At 43.1% G+C, this 25,072-nt stretch overlaps 1 protein-coding gene across 1 annotated transcript in view; it reads right to left on the reverse strand.

Moving 5' to 3' along the window:
• The window catches only part of LOC120024238 (glutamate receptor ionotropic, kainate 2-like), a 163,350-nt gene that overhangs the window by 98,937 nt on the left and 39,341 nt on the right, over positions 1–25,072 (reverse strand). The window contains exons 5-7 of the mRNA XM_038968432.1: positions 15,062–15,243; positions 12,261–12,314; positions 10,352–10,525 (exon numbers count right to left, since the gene is read on the reverse strand). Of these exons, the coding sequence (XP_038824360.1) occupies positions 10,352–10,525; positions 12,261–12,314; positions 15,062–15,243 (410 nt within the window). The remainder of the gene's footprint in view (positions 1–10,351; positions 10,526–12,260; positions 12,315–15,061; positions 15,244–25,072) is intronic.

The following is a 25,072-nucleotide window of genomic DNA, read 5'->3' on the forward strand; positions in this document are numbered from 1 at the left end:
TAACAACCCCGGGAACTCAGTGTAATTACACAGTATACTGCACTCATTCAGACATGGTTGTAACAACCCAGGGAACTCAGTGCGATTATACAGTATACTGCATTCATTCAGACACGGTTGTAACAACCCCGGGAACTCAGTGTAATTATACAGTATACTGCATTCATTCAGACACGGTTGTAACAACCCCGGGAACTCAGTGTAATTATACAGTATACTGCACTCATTCAGACACGGTTGTAACAACCCAGGGAACTCAGTGCGATTATACAGTATACTGCATTCATTCAGACACGGTTGTAACAACCCCGGGAACTCAGTGTAATTATACAGTATACTGCACTCATTCAGACACGGTTGTAACAACCCAGGGAACTCAGTGTAATTATACAGTATACTGCACTCATTCAGACACGGTTGTAACAACCCCGGGAACTCAGTGTGATTATACAGTATACTGCACTCATTCAGACACGGTTGTAACAACCCAGGGAACTCAGTGTAATTATACAGTATACTGCATTCATTCAGACACGGTTGTAACAACCCCGGGAACTCAGTGTGATTATACAGTATACTGCACTCATTCAGACACGGTTGTAACAACCCAGGGAACTCAGTGTAATTATACAGTATACTGCATTCATTCAGACACGGTTGTAACAACCCCGGGAACTCAGTGTGATTATACAGTATACTGCACTCATTCAGACACGGTTGTAACAACCCCGGGAACTCAGTGTGATTATACAGTATACTGCACTCATTCAGACACGGTTGTAACAACCCAGGGAACTCAGTGTGATTATACAGTATACTGCATTCATTCAGACACGGTTGTAACAACCCCGGGAACTCAGTGTGATTATACAGTATACTGCATTCATTCAGACACGGTTATAACAACCCCGGGAACTCAGTGTAATTATACAGTATACTGCACTCATTCAGACACGGTTGTAACAACCCAGGGAACTCAGTGCGATTATACAGTATACTGCATTCATTCAGACACGGTTGTAACAACCCCGGGAACTCAGTGTAATTATACAGTATACTGCACTCATTCAGACACGGTTGTAACAACCCAGGGAACTCAGTGTGATTATACAGTATACTGCACTCATTCAGACACGGTTGTAACAACCCAGGGAACTCAGTGTAATTATACAGTATACTGCACTCATTCAGACACGGTTGTAACAACCCAGGGAACTCAGTGTAATTATACAGTATACTGCACTCATTCAGACACGGTTGTAACAACCCAGGGAACTCAGTGTAATTATACAGTATACTGCACTCATTCAGACACGGTTGTAACAACCCCGGGAACTCAGTGTGATTATACAGTATACTGCACTCATTCAGACACGGTTGTAACAACCCAGGGAACTCAGTGTAATTATACAGTATACTGCATTCATTCAGACACGGTTGTAACAACCCCGGGAACTCAGTGTGATTATACAGTATACTGCACTCATTCAGACACGGTTGTAACAACCCAGGGAACTCAGTGTGATTATACAGTATACTGCACTCATTCAGACACGGTTGTAACAACCCAGGGAACTCAGTGTGATTATACAGTATACTGCACTCATTCAGACACGGTTGTAACAACCCCGGGAACTCAGTGTGATTATACAGTATACTGCATTCATTCAGACACGGTTGTAACAACCCCGGGAACTCAGTGTGATTATACAGTATACTGCACTCATTCAGACACGGTTGTAACAACCCAGGGAACTCAGTGTGATTATACAGTATACTGCATTCATTCAGACACGGTTGTAACAACCCCGGGAACTCAGTGTGATTATACAGTATACTGCACTCATTCAGACACGGTTGTAACAACCCAGGGAACTCAGTGTGATTATACAGTATACTGCATTCATTCAGACACGGTTGTAACAACCCCGGGAACTCAGTGTGATTATACAGTATACTGCACTCATTCAGACACGGTTGTAACAACCCAGGGAACTCAGTGCGATTATACAGTATACTGCATTCATTCAGACACGGTTGTAACAACCCCGGGAACTCAGTGTAATTACACAGTATACTGCACTCATTCAGACATGGTTGTAACAACCCAGGGAACTCAGTGCGATTATACAGTATACTGCATTCATTCAGACACGGTTGTAACAACCCCGGGAACTCAGTGTAATTATACAGTATACTGCATTCATTCAGACACGGTTGTAACAACCCCGGGAACTCAGTGTAATTATACAGTATACTGCACTCATTCAGACACGGTTGTAACAACCCAGGGAACTCAGTGCGATTATACAGTATACTGCATTCATTCAGACACGGTTGTAACAACCCCGGGAACTCAGTGTAATTATACAGTATACTGCACTCATTCAGACACGGTTGTAACAACCCAGGGAACTCAGTGTAATTATACAGTATACTGCACTCATTCAGACACGGTTGTAACAACCCCGGGAACTCAGTGTGATTATACAGTATACTGCACTCATTCAGACACGGTTGTAACAACCCAGGGAACTCAGTGTAATTATACAGTATACTGCATTCATTCAGACACGGTTGTAACAACCCCGGGAACTCAGTGTGATTATACAGTATACTGCACTCATTCAGACACGGTTGTAACAACCCAGGGAACTCAGTGTAATTATACAGTATACTGCATTCATTCAGACACGGTTGTAACAACCCCGGGAACTCAGTGTGATTATACAGTATACTGCACTCATTCAGACACGGTTGTAACAACCCAGGGAACTCAGTGTAATTATACAGTATACTGCATTCATTCAGACACGGTTGTAACAACCCCGGGAACTCAGTGTGATTATACAGTATACTGCACTCATTCAGACACGGTTGTAACAACCCAGGGAACTCAGTGTGATTATACAGTATACTGCACTCATTCAGACACGGTTGTAACAACCCAGGGAACTCAGTGTGATTATACAGTATACTGCACTCATTCAGACACGGTTGTAACAACCCCGGGAACTCAGTGTGATTATACAGTATACTGCATTCATTCAGACACGGTTGTAACAACCCCGGGAACTCAGTGTGATTATACAGTATACTGCACTCATTCAGACACGGTTGTAACAACCCAGGGAACTCAGTGTGATTATACAGTATACTGCATTCATTCAGACACGGTTGTAACAACCCCGGGAACTCAGTGTGATTATACAGTATACTGCACTCATTCAGACACGGTTGTAACAACCCAGGGAACTCAGTGTGATTATACAGTATACTGCATTCATTCAGACACGGTTGTAACAACCCCGGGAACTCAGTGTGATTATACAGTATACTGCACTCATTCAGACACGGTTGTAACAACCCAGGGAACTCAGTGCGATTATACAGTATACTGCATTCATTCAGACACGGTTGTAACAACCCCGGGAACTCAGTGTAATTACACAGTATACTGCACTCATTCAGACATGGTTGTAACAACCCAGGGAACTCAGTGCGATTATACAGTATACTGCATTCATTCAGACACGGTTGTAACAACCCCGGGAACTCAGTGTAATTATACAGTATACTGCATTCATTCAGACACGGTTGTAACAACCCCGGGAACTCAGTGTAATTATACAGTATACTGCACTCATTCAGACACGGTTGTAACAACCCAGGGAACTCAGTGCGATTATACAGTATACTGCATTCATTCAGACACGGTTGTAACAACCCCGGGAACTCAGTGTAATTATACAGTATACTGCACTCATTCAGACACGGTTGTAACAACCCAGGGAACTCAGTGTAATTATACAGTATACTGCACTCATTCAGACACGGTTGTAACAACCCCGGGAACTCAGTGTGATTATACAGTATACTGCACTCATTCAGACACGGTTGTAACAACCCAGGGAACTCAGTGTAATTATACAGTATACTGCATTCATTCAGACACGGTTGTAACAACCCCGGGAACTCAGTGTGATTATACAGTATACTGCACTCATTCAGACACGGTTGTAACAACCCAGGGAACTCAGTGTAATTATACAGTATACTGCATTCATTCAGACACGGTTGTAACAACCCCGGGAACTCAGTGTGATTATACAGTATACTGCACTCATTCAGACACGGTTGTAACAACCCCGGGAACTCAGTGTGATTATACAGTATACTGCACTCATTCAGACACGGTTGTAACAACCCAGGGAACTCAGTGTGATTATACAGTATACTGCATTCATTCAGACACGGTTGTAACAACCCCGGGAACTCAGTGTGATTATACAGTATACTGCATTCATTCAGATACGGTTATAACAACCCCGGGAACTCAGTGTAATTATACAGTATACTGCACTCATTCAGACACGGTTGTAACAACCCAGGGAACTCAGTGCGATTATACAGTATACTGCATTCATTCAGACACGGTTGTAACAACCCCGGGAACTCAGTGTAATTATACAGTATACTGCACTCATTCAGACACGGTTGTAACAACCCAGGGAACTCAGTGTAATTATACAGTATACTGCACTCATTCAGACACGGTTGTAACAACCCAGGGAACTCAGTGTAATTATACAGTATACTGCACTCATTCAGACACGGTTGTAACAACCCCGGGAACTCAGTGTGATTATACAGTATACTGCACTCATTCAGACACGGTTGTAACAACCCAGGGAACTCAGTGTAATTATACAGTATACTGCATTCATTCAGACACGGTTGTAACAACCCCGGGAACTCAGTGTGATTATACAGTATACTGCACTCATTCAGACACGGTTGTAACAACCCAGGGAACTCAGTGTGATTATACAGTATACTGCACTCATTCAGACACGGTTGTAACAACCCAGGGAACTCAGTGTGATTATACAGTATACTGCATTCATTCAGACACGGTTGTAACAACCCCGGGAACTCAGTGTAATTATACAGTATACTGCATTCATTCAGACACGGTTGTAACAACCCCGGGAACTCAGTGTGATTATACAGTATACTGCACTCATTCAGACACGGTTGTAACAACCCAGGGAACTCAGTGTAATTATACAGTATACTGCACTCATTCAGACACGGTTGTAACAACCCAGGGAACTCAGTGTGATTATACAGTATACTGCATTCATTCAGACACGGTTGTAACAACCCCGGGAACTCAGTGTGATTATACAGTATACTGCACTCATTCAGACACGGTTGTAACAACCCAGGGAACTCAGTGTAATTATACAGTATACTGCATTCATTCAGACACGGTTGTAACAACCCCGGGAACTCAGTGTGATTATACAGTATACTGCATTCATTCAGACACGGTTGTAACAACCCCGGGAACTCAGTGTAATTATACAGTATACTGCATTCATTCAGACACGGTTGTAACAACCCCGGGAACTCAGTGTAATTATACAGTATACTGCACTCATTCAGACACGGTTGTAACAACCCAGGGAACTCAGTGTGATTATACAGTATACTGCATTCATTCAGACACGGTTGTAACAACCCCGGGAACTCAGTGTGATTATACAGTATACTGCATTCATTCAGACACGGTTGTAACAACCCAGGGAACTCAGTGTAATTATACAGTATACTGCATTCATTCAGACACGGTTGGACCAACCCAGGGAACTCAGTGTAATTATACAGTATACTGCATTCATTCAGTGGCCAGTATAGTGATGCAAACCCTGCATCTTTTACCGACACTGACCGTAGACATCCTCCTCCTTCTATTCCAGTCTATCAATCGTCCATGACACCACAAGGTGACCCTGGGAGGGTGTTGTCCTGGCAACCGTCTGCTACACAACTGTTGCCTGGTCACTGGATAGAGAGAAGAGCTAGGGATGCTTGACGGACCATAGAAACAGAATGTGACAGACACTCTGTATTGTGGAGAATGGAACAAAGATGTGCTCGGGATACTTTGGAAGATCATATAAGCTTGTTATGTACATTTCCTTTGGTTCGTTCCTAACTGACCGATTCCCTTCAAATGATACTTGCTCACATAATAGTAAAAGCTGCTGATTAGGAAGACCTTTACGATTCCAGTTCTATTCCATTTCTATTTCGCTTTCGGAATGCAAAATATATACCACTGAAAGGATGTTATATGTAAGCATCCAACCAAGAAAATGGGTACCATGAGCCTTTTGTGTTTTTGAAAGATTTGGATTGAACAGAGATGAATAATGAATAAAACAGAAGAAGAACTGCTATTGAATGTGACATCCTCTTTCTTATAAAGACGGTCCAACTAATAAACGACAGAAAAACAGCAAAAAAACGACAGAAAAACAACTAATAAACGACAGAAAAACAGCTAAAAAACGACAGAAAAACAACTAAAAAACTACAGAAAACAGCTAATAAACTACAGAAAAACAACTAATAAACTACAGAAAACAGCTAATAAACTACAGTGGCGTTCTGCATTAGCATCGAATAGCCCCCTTGATATGCAACTTTTCAGGGAAGATACGAACCAATATACACAGGCAGTTAGGAAAGCTAAGGCTACCTTTTTCAAACAGAAAATTGCATCCTGTAGCACAAACTCAAAAAAGTTCTGGGACACTGTAAAGGCCATGGAGAATAAGAGCACCTCCTCCCAGCTGCCCACTGCACTGAGGCTAGGAAACACTGTCACCACTGATAAATCCACTATAATTTCAATAAGCATTTTTCTATGGCTGGCCATGCTTTCCACCTGGCTACCCCTACCCCGGTCAACAGCCCTGCACCCCCAAAGCAACTCGCCCAAGCCTCCCCCATTTCTCCTTCACCCAAATCCAGATAGCTGATGTTCTGAAAGAGCTGTAAAATCTGGACCCCTACAAATCAGCCGGGCTAGACAATCTGGACCATCTCTTTCTAAAATGATCTGCCGAAATTGTTGCAACCCCTATTACTAGCCTGTTCAACCTCTCTTTCGTTATCATCTGAGAAACCCAAAGATTAGAAAGCAACCACGGTCATCCCCCTCTTCAAATGGGGATACACTCTAGACCCAAACTGCTACAGACCTATGTCTATCCTACCCTTCCTTTCTAAGGTCTTCGAAAGCCAAGTTAACAAACAGATTACTGACCATTTTGAATCCCACCGTACTTTCTCCGCTATGCAATCTGGTTTCAGAGCTGGTCATGGGTGCACCTCAGCCACGCTCAAGGTCCTAAACGATATCATAACCGCCATCGATAAGAGACATTACTGTGCAGCCGTATTCATCGACCTGGCCAAGGCTTTCGACTCTGTCAATCACCACATTCTTATCGGCAGACTCAACAGCCTTGGTTTCTCAAATGACTGCCTCGCCTGGTTCACCAACTACTTCTCTGATAGAGTTCAGTGTGTCAAATCGGAGGGCCTGTTGTTCGGACCTCCGGCAGTCTCTATGGGGGTGCCACAGGGTTCAATTCTCGGGCCGACTCTCTTCTCTGTATACATCAATGATGTCGCTCTAGCTGCTGGTGATTCTCCGATCCACCTCTATGCAGACGACACCATTCTGTATACTTCTGGCCCTCCTTTGGACACTGTGTTAACTAACCTCCAGACGAGCTTCAATGCCATACAACTCTCCTTCCGTGGCCTCCAACTGCACTTAAATTCAAATAAAACGAAATGCATGCTCTTCAACCGATCGCTGCCCGCACCTGCCCCGACTGTCCAGCATCACTACTCTGGACGGTTCTGACTTAGAATATGTGGACCACTACAAATACCTAGGTGTCTGGTTAGACTGTAAACTCTCCTTCCAGACTCACATTAAACATCTCCAATCCAAAATTAAATCTAGAATCGGCTTCCTATTTCGCAACAAAGCATCCTTCACTCATGCTGCCAAACATACCCTCGTAAAACTGACCATCCTGCCGATCCTCGACTTTGGCGATGTCATTTACAAAATAGCCTCCAACTCTCTACTCAACAAATTGGATGCAGTCCATCACAGTGCCATCCGCTTTGTCACCAAAGCCCCATATACTACCCACCACTGCGATCTGTACGCTCTCGTTGGCTGGCCCTCGCTTCATACTCGTCGCCAAACCCACTGGCTCCAGGTCATCTGCAAGTCTTTGCTAGGTAAAGCCCCGCCTTATCTCAGCTCACTGGTCACCATAGCAGCACCCACCCATAGCACGCGCTCCAGCAGGTATATTTCACTGGTCACCCCTAAAGCCAAAAGCCAATTTCTCCTTTGGCCGCCTTTCCTTCCAGTTTTCTGCTGGCAATGATGGGAACAAACTGCAAAAATCCCTGAAGCTGGAGACACATATCTCCCTCACTAGCTTTAGGCACCAGCTGTCAGAGCAGCTCACAGATCACTGCAACTGTACATAGCCCATCTGTAAATAGCCCATCCAACTGCCTCATCCCCATACTGTATTTATTTATTTATCTTGCTCCTTTGCATCCCAGCATCTCTACTTGCACATTCATCTTCTGCACATCTACCATTCCAGTGTTTATTGCTATATTGTAATTACTTCGCCACCATGTCCTATTTATTGCCTTACCTCCCTTATCTTACCTCATTTGCACACAATGTATATAGACTTTTTTCTACTGTATTATTGACTGTATGTTTGTTTATTCCATGTGTAACTCTGTGTTGTTGTATGTTTCGAACTGCTTTGCTTTATCTTGGCCAGGTCGCAGTTGTAAATGAGAACTTGTTCTCAACTAGCCTACCTGGTTAAAAAAAGGTGAAAAATAAAATAAATAAATAAAATGTTTATATCATTACCATACGATTTGAATAATTTCTATAATTTTTCATCCACATATTTTCTCATTTATTTTATTAAATTTGATAATCTTAAGGGAGAAGAGCATTATGGGCTGCGACCCATATTTAGTGTCTACTTTTGGCCTCTACTCTGGTAATAGGGAATAGGATGCCATCTGGGCCGTGGTATGGTGGGATACAGTATATCACAACACCCTCATGAAGTCATTTATCAAGCCTGGTACAGAGCCCATTGGACATTATTATTTATTATTTAGCAGAAGTCCTAGTCTGGTGCGATATGTCAATATGCGCTATGCCTAATTAATCAAACCATGAACATACAGAATTAAAAAAATGGAAAAACATCCAGCATTTAACCTCTTTGTGCATTTCATTCATCTTTGCATACATGAATAACAGTGTTGTTGTTTTGTCTCGTGTCTAAGCCTATGGGAATTGAAAGAAAACATGTGCCATTGCATTAAGGGGTGGTATGTGACAATAGGGCTTTCTCTGGCAAGACATCAGAGCAGATTGCTACACCAAATGAATGCAGTTAACTGTGCATTGGATTATAAGATTTAAAAAAGACTTATAGGTCCTACAGTGTCTTTGCTTTTTAGACAGTATTTGACATGCATGTACTCTAATTTAGGGGTTACAGCTTCCATGTAGAACAGAAGTACAGTAGGGCATGCCATCCTATGACACCTTGTGCATTTCAATTCATTAGCATATATGACATTGTGTCTCTGACATTGTGTTACTGTTTTTTCTCATTGCATCTGTCTCTGTGAAGATTCACCATGGATCTACTGCCATCTTATACCCAGACAGAGGAAACAGACAGGAAAGAGACACAAAACAGAAAAACACAGACATACATCTCCCCGGAGACTTCGTATCGTCCCTGCGAAATTAAATAATTGGCGGTTTCAGACAAATGGATACAGAGAGAGACCTTGAATGACCATGCCTGAGCTCCACTTATGTTTTTTCACTTTCAAATCACCTCATCGTCGCTGGCTTTTTTGGACGGCTCCCCAGAAAAAAGCAGAGGCCATCATTTCCGTCCAATTTGCTCTCTCGCTCTCTCTCCGCACACTGACAGATTGTCATATTTTGGCAGGGTTCCCGGCGGATAGAGGGAGAGAGGAGGCGAGTGAAGGAGTGCAGAGAAAGGGCCATTACCATCCACACAGTCTCATTAGAGAGCATTTAGACCCAGGAACTCCAAGCTCAAAGCTCCAGACATTGGGCTACTGCCCAGCCTCGATGCCCTCCCAGAGAGCATCTCACCTGGGCTAAAGCCCCTGCCATCCTGCCCTGTTACCCAGTAACTATTTCATTACATTCGTATATTGTATATTTCATTGCTTCATGAATCATGTCATGGATTTAAAATTGACCACTTCATACACAATGGCTTAAAATCTGCCTGTACTAGAAAGATCACAACACATGATAAATGTAGCAATATAATTTACAACGTCCTATCGATTTGGTCATTGAGACACTAGGGCGATAAAGCATGTTTGTTTGTGCATGCAGAGCATAAGGAAGATTTAGCAGTTTCAACCATACCGTCATGAATCCTTCCAGTAGGCCCGAGTCCGGTTTGGGCGGGGCTTGTAGGCGTTCCATGGACCATTTCTCGATGATCGACGACACCTGAGAGTTTTCCGTGTTTAGGATCCGGAAACCCGTCATGTTGACTCCGCTGTACCGATACGGCTCCATATCCAGGGCGAAAAGATCCTAAAATAACAAAAATTGCTGTGTTCATGCTTTCATACTTTATTAAAATATAATAAACATGTCATAAACATGTAACAAGCTCTTCATTAGTGCAGTATGGTATTACTGATTCTATATAGGGATTGTGTCCGTAGATTGAGATGCAAGGAGATCATTTATTGCCCATGATTGATTCTAGAGTGCTGAGCGCACACCTGTTCTCACGCTAAATTAAAACTGCGTTCGGAAGCCAGATTTAACGGCGAGAGAGATTACCGGGGTACGTTCTGAAGTATTTTCAGGAGGCGGTTAATCTCGTTCGCCGAGGCAGTGGACTTGATTAAGCTAACGTTTTCCAGGTTACCAGGCAGGGCCTTGGTGCGAGGCCACACGTCTGGCGTATGAAGGCAGACATCTATAGGTTGTATAAGTGTACACTCCTCTAAGGGCAAAACAAGCCCCTGGATACCAGTTGTATTGCAGCATTGGCCAGCACTACCGCCACTTCCTTGCCAAACTGACCTATGTTGTTGGAACAGGCAGGAGCCCAGACGAACAAGTTACAGCATGCCTCTGAAACAGCACTACCTTCGTTGCTCTATTTCCTGTTTGCCCATAACAACAGATTTAGGGTCAGTCTTTCTCAACCCTTGTCCTAACCTTATCCATAATGTTCCAAACAGCACAACAGGCACAGTTGTTGTCAGGGTCATAATGTACTGAGACGGTAATAGCCTCGTACTGTCTGAGCTGTTATGTACGCTCTGAATCTCTCATTCTCTCTCTCGCCATCCAGGAAAGATAGGCTTTTCATCCAGTGAGAACAGCGGGACTCTTTGTAGTGGATGGATCAAAATAACTTTGGAGAACTTAAATCGCCGCCTTGAGTCAGAATAGACGAGCATATCGAACAGCTTTATTTTTTTCGTGATCAAAACTCTTAGAGGCTTTTGGACAACAGATTGGGGAAGGGTAGAGAATGACAAAGCATCGTTTAGAGAGGAAACAAAAGGGTATCAAAGAAAAAGTCTAGACTGATACTTAGACAGCTATAATCTTTTTCAACCCTGGAATAGATACGGTCTTTAAAGGGTTTTATCTATAAATGTTTTTGACATTTATTAACAGTATCTTCAATAACACATTATAGATGTATTAATTGCCACCAGGACCAAGTATTTAAGTGTCAATATAAAGAATATGATTATGTGATATCTACTGTAAGGTGTCCATGTTAGGACAACATCACGCATCTGCAATGTTCATGGATACCTTCCTAATATGGGCAACGTATTGATCAGGAAGGAAACTCAGTATAGACGGGTTAGCTGACAACGTCACAAAAACGATGAGCAGGCTTCAATGGGGCAGAAGTCCATGTGTTGTTGTGATCTTGAATGGCCAGATATTTAGTAACAATGACAAGCTGCCATGTGGGGATCCGTAGGTGGCTCATTTCAGCTCGTTTCATCTTGTTCTTGATACCATGTCTTATTTTGAGATGTTTTGATTGATGTCACGTCTAGGCTAATATGGCAAAAAAAACTGCTAGCTAGCTAACCAACAACTGTAACAATGTATTTGTGCGATAACAAGTGCTCATTGTGCAAATGTATTTATGTTTTCAAGAACATTGGATATGAAATACAGTTTAAATGTTGTCATCAATTTAAAGCCATTCCAGTCTGTTTTGCCCCATAGTTTTTGTTGCTAAACAACCAACCCGTCTATAAATGTAAGGTGCTGGTAAACGTACCAGGGTGGTGAAGATGTAGTGGTAGTACTCGGTCATCATTCCCATGGCTAGAGCCTGTGGGAAAACAACAATACTGACTATGGTCAAAGTGCCAACACAAATATACAGCATGTGTGAGTGCAGAGTAGACAAAACATTTTTTGGACCAAATTACTTTAGATAAGTCAATATGCTAAACACATTTGGGGAATATCCTATTAGCGTTTTATGTATTTTTTTGTCAACACACAGAGCAGAAAATCAGATCAATTTTTCAGAGTCATGATTCAGCAAGCCTTTGTGGTGGATGTTTCACATTAAGAGGCCATGTTGGTGGCCATGCTGTATATAATTAGTAAACTGAACACGTGTCATCTACTCTGCCCGAAAACTGGTATTTTGGTGACGGATATACACACTTCTCATTAAGAATGTGGCTTAATCATAATGTCTGAAACATGCCTGCGAGCTGAGTCAGAGCTGCTAATTAAAACTACACTGCTCAAAAAAATAAAGGGAACACTTAAACAACACAATGTAACTCCAAGTCAATCACACTTCTGTGAAATCAAACTGTCCACTTAGGAAGCAACACTGATTGACAATAAATTTCACATGCTGTTGTGCAAATGGAATAGACAAAAGGTGGAAATTATAGGCAATTAGCAAGACACCCCCAAAAAAGGAGTGATTCTGCAGGTGGTGACCACAGACCACTTCTCAGTTCCTATGCTTCCTGGCTGATGTTTTGGTCACTTTTGAATGCTGGCGGTGCTCTCACTCTAGTGGTAGCATGAGACGGAGTCTACAACCCACACAAGTGGCTCAGGTAGTGCAGTTCATCCAGGATGGCACATCAATGCGAGCTGTGGCAAAAAGGTTTGCTGTGTCTGTCAGCGTAGTGTCCAGAGCATGGAGGCGCTACCAGGAGACAGGCCAGTACATCAGGAGACGTGGAGGAGGCCGTAGGAGGGCAACAACCCAGCAGCAGGACCGCTACCTCCGCCTTTGTGCAAGGAGGTGCACTGCCAGCGCCCTGCAAAATGACCTCCAGCAGGCCACAAATGTGCATGTGTCAGCATATGGTCTCACAAGGGGTCTGAGGATCTCATCTCGGTACCTAATGGCAGTCAGGCTACCTCTGGCGAGCACATGGAGGGCTGTGCGGCCCCACAAAGAAATGCCACCCCACACCATGACTGACCCATCGCCAAACCGGTCATGCTGGAGGATGTTGCAGGCAGCAGAATGTTCTCCACGGCGTCTCCAGACTCTGTCACGTCTGTCACATGTGCTCATGTGCTCAGTGTGAACCTGCTTTCATCTGTGAAGAGCACAGGGCGCCAGTGGCGAATTTGCCAATCTTGGTGTTCTCTGGCAAATGCCAAACGTCCTGCACGGTGTTGGGCTGTAAGCACAACCCCCACCTGTGGACGTCGGGCCCTCATACCACCCTCATGGAGTCTGTTTCTGACCGTTTGAGCAGACACTTGCACATTTGTGGCCTGCTGGAGGTCATTTTGCAGGGCGCTGGCAGTGCACCTCCTTGCACAAAGGCGGAGGTAGCGGTCCTGCTGCTGGGTTGTTGCCCTCCTACGGCCTCCTCCACGTCTCCTGATGTACTGGCCTGTCTCCTGGTAGCGCCTCCATGCTCTGGACACTACGCTGACAGACACAGCAAACCTTTTTGCCACAGCTCGCATTGATGTGCCATCCTGGATGAACTGCACTACCTGAGCCACTTGTGTGGGTTGTAGACTCCGTCTCATGCTACCACTAGAGTGAGAGCACCGCCAGCATTCAAAAGTGACCAAAACACCAGCCAGGAAGCATAGGAACTGAGAAGTGGTCTGTGGTCACCACCTGCAGAATCACTCCTTTTTTGGGGGTGTCTTGCTAATTGCCTATAATTTCCACCTTTTGTCTATTCCATTTGCACAACAGCATGTGAAATTTATTGTCAATCAGTGTTGCTTCCTAAGTGGACAGTTTGATTTCACAGAAGTTGTCACGTTCCTGACCGGTTTTCTGTTGTTTGGTATGTGTTTATTGGTCAGGGCGTGAGTTTTGGGTGGGCAGTCTATGTTTTCTGTTTCTATGTTGGTTTTGGGTTGCCTGGTATGGCTCTCAATTAGAGGCAGGTGTTTGACGTTTCCTCTGATTGAGAGTCATATTAAGGTAGGTTGTTCTCACTGTTTGTTTGTGGGTGATTGTCGTCCGTGTCAGTGTATGTTCGCACCACACGGGACTGTTTCGATGTCGTTAGTATATGTAGTCTGTTCCTGTTCGTGCGTTCTTCATGTTTTATGTAAGTTCTCTCGTTTAGGTCTGTCTAATTCGTTTTGTTGTTTTGTAAAATTATCAAGTGTTCTTCGTGTGTTTAGTTTCGTCTTGTTAAATAAAGTTCATTATGTATTCACAACCCGCTGCGCCTTGGTCTACTCTCTCACCGAAAGACGACCGTTACAGAAGTGTGATTGACTTGGAGTTACATTGTGTTGTTTAAGTGTTCCCTTTATTTTTTTGAGCAGTGTATATTGTGGCATAGAGCATCCATTAGAGCATCCATTATGGAAGCACAGTAATAGAACTCTAATATTCTAAAAGGAGATGAACGAGGAAAATTAAATATCCAAAAGAGTCGGTTGCAGATAAAAAGGAATTGAATTACCAAAGGACTTGAATGACGGTGCTGGACCTTAAACCATAGTATAAGTAATAACTATTCAATGAGTGACTCATTATTCTGGAGATAATTCATATAAAGAAATCTAACAAAGTCTAAGAATAACAAAGTACAACATGTCTCTTGCCTAACTGACCTGTTTCAGGATCCAGGCAGCCATTTCATGGCCGCAGTCAAAGATCACGTGGAACTCCTTTGCTTTCTTCATCTCTTTCAGAAGTGGCTTGGCATCCTTGGTCTCCGCCGGCAACTGTCGGATCTTCAAACGAATGTTGTATCGGGATGGCGCCTTGATCAGCTCCTGCAACCGAATAAGACCTGCAGACCAAAAATGTGCACCTTATACAAGAGTGGCAGGAATTTTAAAAATGTGTATGCAATGGAAATGAATAAAAGCGCGGCATTGGTAAGGCATACAGTTCAGATACAACCCAGCAGAATTGGTTCTGTGAACATTCCCAGAACATTCATTAGGTGGCCCCAACAGTTCTAAAAACACAAAAGCTGTCCAGTTGTGCTGATGATTATGAAATGTTTGTATAAAATATTATCTTGATGTTGCAAGAACCTTACCAGAACAAATGTTGTTATTACATTACTTGGAAACCTAATAACAACCTTAGGGGAATGTTCTGTGGTGGTAGTTACAGATGTTGTGCACAACATTTTAAGATATAAAAAAACAAAACATTTTGTCATCAAAAGTATTATTTGAATGTTTTTGGGATGTTATCATCCTAATGTGAGATAAAACCATAACTAGAACGTAATATGAATGTTACCTAATGTCCTGTGAATGTTCCCGGTTAGCTGGGAAGTGTTTTTAAGTGTAAAAGCCCAAATACATGGCTCTCTATTCCATAATTGACCTGATTCTCCCACTTGCCCTCTGCCACGTGTATTCTGACTCTTCTGATCACAGACAAAATCATTCAATCGTGTCAATGGGAAACTTGCAACATTTTATTTTGAGGCAAGTCAGAATACCTCCCATGATACAGTTCTGCAGAACCTCCAAAAGAGCTCTTCACCAACTCAACGCAAACGACAAAAAGCACTTTACTCCAGCACCTTAAAAATGCAAATTCATACAGTACTCTCTACTCTAGAGTGGAATGACTTAAATCTGATAGTGTGGGGAAAGCCAGAGTCAATTAATTCTCTATCTCTCTCCTTCCCAAGGTTCTGTTCTGATGGGAGCCTCTGTTTGCCCGTCCACTATCCCCTAGGGAATGTAAACATACCACCTTTTCATATTGAGAAACAAACTCCAACTTTCCCTTTTCCACCAGCACTCCGTTAGAAATGTCTCAAAAAGACGATCTGAAATTACAACGAGTTTCTCCCCTCTCCACCGAGGACTTCTGAGGACTTGGCTCAGTCCTCTTCGGAGGACTTCTCCACCGAGGACTTCTGAGCCGTGGAATGAATGAAGGCTGGATTTATGGTATAAATTATTACTTGTCATGAGTGTAGAAATGGATGGGTGTAGGAAGGAGAGAAGAAGGTTTTTTTAAGAAGCACGTTAGGACTGCTCAGCCCCTTTTTCTTTGGGACGAAGTGCTGTGTGAGCAATTGAATGGTTTTACTGTGAGTCAGGGCTGATTCTCCCTTGGGAGTTTAATAAGGATTGCTGCAAAATAGGAATGAGGAATGTGTCCTCGCATGTTGGAAGTACAGTCGTGGCCAAAAGTTTTGAGAATGACACAAATATTAATTTTCACAAAGTCTGCTGCCTCAGTTTGTATGATGGCAATTTGCATATACTCCAGAATGATATGAAGAGTGATCAGATGAATTGCATTTAATTGCAAAGTACCTCTTTGCCATGCAAATGAACTGAATCTCAAAAAAACAATTCCACTGCATTTCAGCCCTGCCACAAAAGGACCAGCTGAAATCATGTTAGTGATTCTCTCGTTAACACAGGTGTGAGTGTTGACGAGGACAAGGCTGGAGATCACTCTGTCATGCTGATTGAGTTCGAATAACAGACTGGAAGCTTCAAAAGGAGGGTGGTGCTTGGAATCATTGTTCTTCCTCTGTCAACCATGGTTACCTGCAAGGAAACATGTACCGTCATCATTGCTTTGCACAAAAAGGGCTTCACAAGCAAGGATATTGCTACCAGTAAGATTGCACCTAAATCAACCATTTATCGGATCATCAAGAACTTCAAGGAGAGCGGTTCAATTGTTGTGAAGAAGGCTTCAGGGCACCCAAGAAAGTCCAGCAAGTGCCAGGACCGTCTCCTAAAGTTGATTCAGCTGCAGGATCGGGGCACCACCAGTACAGAGCTTGCTCAGGAATGGCAGCAGGTAGGTGTGATTGCATCTGCATGCACAGTGAGGTGAAGACTTTTGGAGGATGGCCTGGTGTCAAGAAGGGCAGCAAAGAATCCACTTCTCTCCAGGAAAAACATCAGGGACAGAATGATATTCTGCAAAGGGTACAGGGATCGGACTGCTGAGGACTGGGGTAAAGTCATTTTCCTTTCCGATTGTTTGGGGCAACTCTGATGAATCCCCTTTCCGATTGTTTGGGGGGGGGTAAAAGCTTGTCCGGAGAAGACAAGGTGAGCGCTACCATCAGTCCTGTGTCATGCCAACAGTAAAGTATCCTGAGACCATTCATGTGTGGGGTTGCTCCTCAGCCAAGGGAGTGGGCTCACTCACAATTTTGCCTAAGAACACAGCCATGATAAAGAATGGTAACACATCCTCCGAGAGCAACTTCTCCCAACCATCCAGGAACAGTTTGGTGACGAACAATGCCTTTTCCAGCATGATGGACCACCTTGCCATAAGGCAAAAGTGATAACTAAGTGGCTCTTGGAACAAAACATTGATATTTTGGGTCCATGGCCAGGAAACTCCCCAGACCTTAATCCCATTGAGAACTTGTAGTCAATCCTCAAGAGGCAGCTGGACAAACAAAAACCCACAAATTCTGACAAACTCCAAGCATTGATTATGCAAGAATGGGCTGCCATCAGTCAGGATGTGGCCCAGAAGTTAATTGACAGCATGCCAGGGCGGATTGCAGAGGTCTTGAAAAAGAAGGGTCAACACTGCAAATATTGACTCTTTGCATCAACTTCATGTAATTGTCAATAAAAGCCTTTGACACTTATGAAATGCCTGTAATTATACTTCCGTATTCCATAGTAACATCTGACAAAAATATCTAAAGACACTGAAGCAGCAAACTGTGTGGAAATGAACATGTGTCATTGTCAAAACTTTTGGCCAGGACTGTACATATACTGCAGTTGTGTGAGTGAGGGAGGTAGGTATTCCAAGCACCGGGATCTTCACCTGAACTAATCCCAGAAGATCCCTACTCCAGTGTAATCTCAGAAGATCCCTACTCTGGGGTAATCCCAGAAGATCCCTACTCCGGCCATCTGTCCCTTCTCTGTTTTGGTCCGTACAGACACTTCGGAGGCATTAAGCGGAAAATCTTTCTGGGGGAGAGCAACGTTTGGGAAACACTGTCAGGGCCGATGTTTGAGGGGCTGTGGATAATGCCGATCCTCAGACAGCTGTGTGTGAATATTTTATCCTCACCGATAGTTCTTCCCGCCAGACGTCAGATAGACTCCAATCACATAATGTCCTGGAGCATGAAGATGTGTGATTACAGTACAAAGGTGTGTGTGTGTGTGTGTGTGTGTGTGTGTGTGTGTGTGTGTGTGTGTGTGTGTGTGTGTGTGTGTGTGTGTGTGTGTGTGTGTGTGTGTGTGTGTGTGTGTGTGTGTGTGTGTGTGTGTGTGTGTGTGTGTGTGTGTGTCTGTATCTGTGTGTGGTCCACATCATCCAGGCTCTCTCACCCCGACTCTGTCACTGTGAGAGTTGGAGGTGGTGTGTTACACTAAAACCACTCCCCTTAAGGAGGAGGAAACTGCCAGGCTGACATGGTTAAGTAACCCTCCCCTTAAAGAACCCCTAACACCTCCCTCAGAATCCTTTGTGAGGGAATCAATACATGCCAGTGGGAGTTGTGGTGGTGGGAGTGATGATAAATGGTTGCATCCAAAATGGAACCCTATTCTAAGTACTGTAGAGAATAGAGAACCCTATTGGCCCTGGTCTAAAGTAGTGTACTATATAGAGAATAGGGAGCCATTTGGGACACACTAATGAGGAGGAGTGGAACAGTGGCCAATTAGATGACTCGTTGTAGTGGACGTTGAGTTGGACCATTTACTGTGCACTTAGCCAAGGTTAATATACTCTCACCATGCTACAGTGGCGGCTTTCGACAAAGAGAAATGTGTGTGACAGAGACATGGTCAGAAAAGGTATTAGCATTTACTGAGGCAGTCACCAGGAGAATCCTGAAGGTCAATTTATTATGGTAAATAGGTCTTATTGAATCTACCAGCTCATGGTACACTCAGAAAAAAGGGGTTTTGGCTGTCCCCATAGGATAACCCTTTTTGGTTCCTGGTAGAACTATTTTGGGTTCTGTGTAGAACCCTCTGTGGAAAGGGTTCTCAATGGAACTCAAAGGGTTCTAACTGGAACCAAAAAGGGTTCTTCAAAATGTTATCTTATCCTATGGGGACTATGGATCAATTTGTGATTCAGGGTAAGACACCTCATGTCCCCAGTGTAGTAAAAAGAAGTGGGCAAGTAACGTAATATTTCTTTAATTTTAAAATGTATGCCAAACAAAAAACATTGATTTAAAAGTTTAACAAGCCATACAACTCCATGCACAATAAATGCTTTTAACAATTTCCACTGATAAATTTGCTAAAACTAATTTAGTTGAAGAATGGTGCAGATACAAACTTTGGTAACGGAATTAGGGTAAAATCTCTCAGGTTTTAATGTGATCAGGTTTTCCAATGTTTTTGTGTGTTAAAAATCTAAAATAAAAATAATAAAAATCTGCTCCAAAATAAGTATGAAAGATGTCTGTAGAAAGAATGGGGTGTCAGCTATGACATGGCACCTTGAGGTTGAACACATCTATTTTGTTTATTGAGTTACAGTGAAGTGGATTTACACTCGGTAACGGAACTACGGTAACAGAATTACATCATGGGTCCCTGATCTGTACTACAGAAATTCACAATTATAGATATGAATGTCATTCTCACAATATACAATATACTGTACTCTACTTTTCTTTACTGTACTATCCAAACTTGTGAAACATACGTCTATGACAAGTTCAGATTTGGCCCAGTCCGGTCCATCTGTGGAATAACCAAATTTCAATACTCATGGATGTCCAGCGGTGCTCAGTGGGTGAGTAGGCTGGTTACAGTAAATGGAAAGAGAGGGGGCTCATGGGGAGGGGTTGTCCAGACAGAATTTTTTAACACTCTTGGTTTGACCACCAGATTTACATTTTAGCAGACGCTCTTATCCTGAGCGATTGCCAGTAGTTAGTGCATACATTTACCTACTGCCCCCCCGTGGGAATCAAATCCACAATTCTGGCATTACAAGGCCCATGCTCTACCAACTGAGCCACACGTGACCGAAGACAGAAACACACAAAAAAATGTATGAGCTGTATGAGCCCATTGTAGCCAATTCAGTTCTAGTAATTCTGCTACTGATGTTTTTGGTCATTCTGTTACCTGATTTGGTAATGGAATTATGAGTTTTAATCACTTAATAATTCATAACCAAAATTATAAAATGACTAACTAATTGGTAGGTCTGCCATTACTTGTTACTACTGTGAACTTTCGTTATCCTCTCTCTTCATGAGGGTATGTGGGTATTTGGTAATGGAATTAAAAGGCACTAGTGTCACGTTCCTGACCTTATTTTCCTTTGTTTAGTCTTGTTTAGTTGGTCAGGACGTGAGCTGGGTGGGCATTCTATGTTATGTCTTTCTATGTTGGGTTCATTCAACTAGCCTGATATGGTTCTCAATCAGGGGCAGGTGTTTTACGTTTCCTCTGATTGAGAACCATATTAAGGTAGGCTGTTCTCACTGTTTGTTGGTGGGTGATTGTTGCTGTGTCTGTGTTTGTTCGCCACACGGTACTGTTTCGTTCGTTTGTTCCTGTTCGTGCGTTCATGTTTTATATGTTCTCAAGTGCAGGTCTGTTCACGTCGTTTATTGTTTTGTAATTTGTTCAAGTGTTTTTTTGTCTTCGTTTAAATAAACGATAGTATGTATTCAAACCACGCTGCATTTTGGTCCGATCCTTGCTCCTCCTCAGACGAGGAGGAAGACGAGCGTTACAACTAGGAATAATATTCACATGGAAAAGTCCACCGACCCACTCTAAAAGGATTTCAGAGCCATCATCGACTCAGTGGGTTTTGTCCAACATGTCTCCGGACCTACTCACTGCCACAGTCATTCCCTGGATCTAGTTTTGTCCCATGGAATAAATACTGTGGATCTAAATGTTTTTTCTCATAATCCTGGACTATCGGACGACCATTTTATTATGTTTGCAATCACAACAAATAGCACTGACACTGCACCCGTGAAGGTGGTAAATGACCTTTTAATGGCGTCAGACGAAGGCTCTGCATCTGTCCTAGTGCTTCTAGACCTTAGTGCTGCTTTTGACAACATCAATCACCACATTCTTTCAAAGGAATTGGAAACCCTAATTGGTCTACATGAACAAGTTCTTGCCTGGTTTGGAGCTTATCTGTCGGAAAGATATCAGTTTGTCTCTGTGCATGGTTTGTCCTCTGACAAATCAATTGTACGTTTTGACGTTCCTTAAGGTTCCATTTTAGGACCACTATTGTTTTCAATATAAATTCTACCTCTTGGTGATGTCATTCGGAAACACAATGTCAACTTTCACTGCTATGTGGACGACACACAGCTGTACATTTCGATGAAACATGGTGAAGCCCCAAAACTGTTTCAGACATAAGGAAGTGGATGGTGGCATTTTTAAAAACTTTTAAACTCTGACAAAACAGAGATGCCAGTTCTAGGTTCCAAGAAATAAAGAGATGTGCTGCTGGATATGACAATTCATCTTGATGGTTGTGACATGTGAAGGACCTCTGTGTTACTCTGGACTCTGATCTGTCTTTTGACAAACATATGAAGAATATTTCAAGGACAGCTTTTTTCCATCTTCGTGACTTTGCAAAAGTCTGAAATGTTTTGTTAAAAAAATGTGGCAGATAAACTAATCCATAATCCATGCTTTTGTCACTTCTAGATTAGACTACTGTAATTCTCTACTCTCCAGCTACCCGGATAAAGCACTAAATATACTTCAATTTCTGCTAAACACGGCTGCTAGAATCTTGACTAGACCCCCAAAATGTGCTCATATTACTCAAGTGATCATGTTACTCCAGTGCTAGCCTGGCTTCCGGTTAAGGGTAAGGCTGATTTCAAAGTTTTACTGCTAACCTACAAAGCATTACATGGGCTTGCTCCAACCTATCTCTCCATTTTGGTCCAGCCATACATACCTACAAGTACGCTACGGTCACAAGACGCAGGCCTCCTTATTGTCCCTAGAAATTCTAAGCAAACAGTTGGAGGCATGGCTTTCTCCTATAGAGCTCAATTTTTATAGAATGGTCTAACTATCCATGTGAGAGACGCAGACTCGGTCTCGACCTTTAAGCCTTTACTGAAGACTCATCTCTTCAGTAGGTCCTATGATTGAGTGTAGTCTGGCCCAGGGGTGCGAAGGTGAACGGCAAGGCACTGGAGCAACAAACTGCCCTTGCTGTCTCTGCCTGGCCAGCTCCCCTCTCTCCACTGGAATTCTCTGCCTATGACCCTATTAAGGTGGCTGAGTCACTGGCTTACTAGTGCTCTTCCATGCTGTCCCTAGGAGAGGTGCGTCACTTGAGTGGGTTGAGTCACAGACGTGATCTTCGGGTCCGGTTTTGTCCCCTCAGTCTCGTGCGGTGGAGGAGATCTTTGTGGGCTATACTCAGCCTTGTCTCAGGGTAGTACGTTGGTGGTCTGTTGATATCCCTCTAGTGGTGTGGGGGCTGTGCTTTGGCAAAGTGGGTGGGGTTATGTCCTGCCTCTAGTATCTATACTGCAATAGTCTATGTGCCGGGGGGCTAGGGTCAGTCTGCTATATCTAAGGTAATTATCCTGTCTATTTGGTGTCCTGTGTGAATTTAAGTATGCTCCCTCTAATTCTCTCTGTCTCCCTCTCTCCCTCCCCTCTCGGAGGACCTGAGCCCTAGGATAATACCTCAGGACTACCTGGCCTGATGGCTCCTGGCTGTCCCCAGTCCACCAGGTCATGCTGCTGCTCCAGTTTCAACTGTTCTGCGTGCGGCTATGGAACCCTGACCTGTTCACCGGACGTGCTACCTTGTCCCGGGCCTGCTGTTTTCGACTCTCTCTCTCTCTACCGCACCTGCTGTCTCGACCTCTGAATGCTTAGCTATGAAAAGACAAATTACATTTACTCCTGAGGTACTGACCTGTTGCACCCACTACAACCATTGTGATTATTATTTGATCCTGCTGGTCATCTATGAACATTTGAACATCTTGAAGAAGAATTTGGCCTTAATGGTCATGTACTCTTATAATCTCCACCCAGCACAGCCAGAAGAGGACTGACCACCCCTCAGAGTCTGGTTGCTCTCTAAGCTTCTTCCTAGGTTCCTACCTTTCTATGGAGTTTTTCCTAGTCCTCATACGTCTACATCTGTATTGCTAGGTGTTTGGTGTTTTAGACTGGGTTTCTACATAGCACATTGTGACATCTGCTGATGTAAAAATGGCTTTATAAATACATTTGATTGATTAATTGAAGGAAATATTTCTTAAACTCACAGAAAGTAAACAATATCTCCAAAACATAATATGCTGTAAGTGTTGATAGTATACTGAACAAAAATATAAAAGCAACATGTAAAGTGTTGGTCCCATGTTTTATGAGCTGAAATAAAAGATCCCAGAAATTTTACATACGCACTAAATGCGTATTTATCTCAAATGTTGTGCATTTATTTGTTGTCATGACTCTCCTGTGAGGATCCTAAGGATCAGGTTACAGTGGGTCAGCTCTACAGCGCTCTTCCTCTCCCACAGAGGGAGAGAAGGATGGAGTTGACCAGTTTTATGACGGTCGTAAATATCTTGCAGAAACTCTGCCTTTGGGTTCTGCAGGATTGAGGGGAAATAACCCTTTGGTACAAGGAGATTCCTGCCGACAAACTACAACATCCAACAGTGGATAATGACACAATATTCCTAACACAAATCATGTGGGAAATGGTTGGTGGGGCTTGAAACAATATTGTCAAATAAGTCGTTGTTTGTGATATCTTTAAGGACAGTATAACAAATAACGGTAACTCTACAAATGTATACGTCCCAGTTATCAGATTTACATCTAAATGTTGTGGAACTTATTTGATTAAATATTTAACTATTTGTAAGAAGATGAAATGTGATTTTAGCCTTCTGAATGAGATAATTGTTTTTCATGTAAAGTTTTACCAAGTCAGTAACCACGCCCACGTGAGCACAGACCTTGTGACAATGTGATAGAACCGCTCTCCAAGGTGAGGGCATAAAAAGACCGCTAACGAAATTTACATTCGACCAGAAAACGTGGAGCTGTGGCTACACGCGTGATCGACAGCGTGAGCTGAAAAGTATGAATTGTTTAGAAACTCTGAAACTTTCAACAGAGAAGAAGAAAATCTCTACCAGACCAGACAGCGTGAAGCGGTGGCTACACGGCTGAGAAACGATATAAAACTAAAGACCAGCCGAAGTACAGCGCGAGCTGGATATGGCAAAATGGTTTGAAACTACAATACCAGAAAATGGTAAGGCCCTCTGAAACACCCTCTCTCTCGAAGAAGAAGACTACACAGGAACATTTAGTCTGCAGCTTTTTATGCACTGTTAGCCTAGGAAACTCGACCGAAGACAATCGACAAAGAACAATTTCCTCTCACCATTATAGGTATTTCTAGAGTATCTATTCTAAACAAACAGAGTGAAGGACAAGGCCAGCTGGACACTGCGTGGTACACCTCTGGAAGATCCGTTCTAACAGACACTCCGAGACCAAGAAGCTACAACTACTAAGTACATTGTGACCTCTGATGGACAACCAGAGACTTACACAACCAGAGACTTCTGATGAACTACTCTCCATAGATGGACCGGATGATTTCAACAGAGAGATGGCAAGGACATA

This window comes from Salvelinus namaycush, chromosome 29 (assembly GCF_016432855.1).
Source record: "Salvelinus namaycush isolate Seneca chromosome 29, SaNama_1.0, whole genome shotgun sequence".
NCBI lineage: Eukaryota > Metazoa > Chordata > Actinopteri > Salmoniformes > Salmonidae > Salvelinus > Salvelinus namaycush.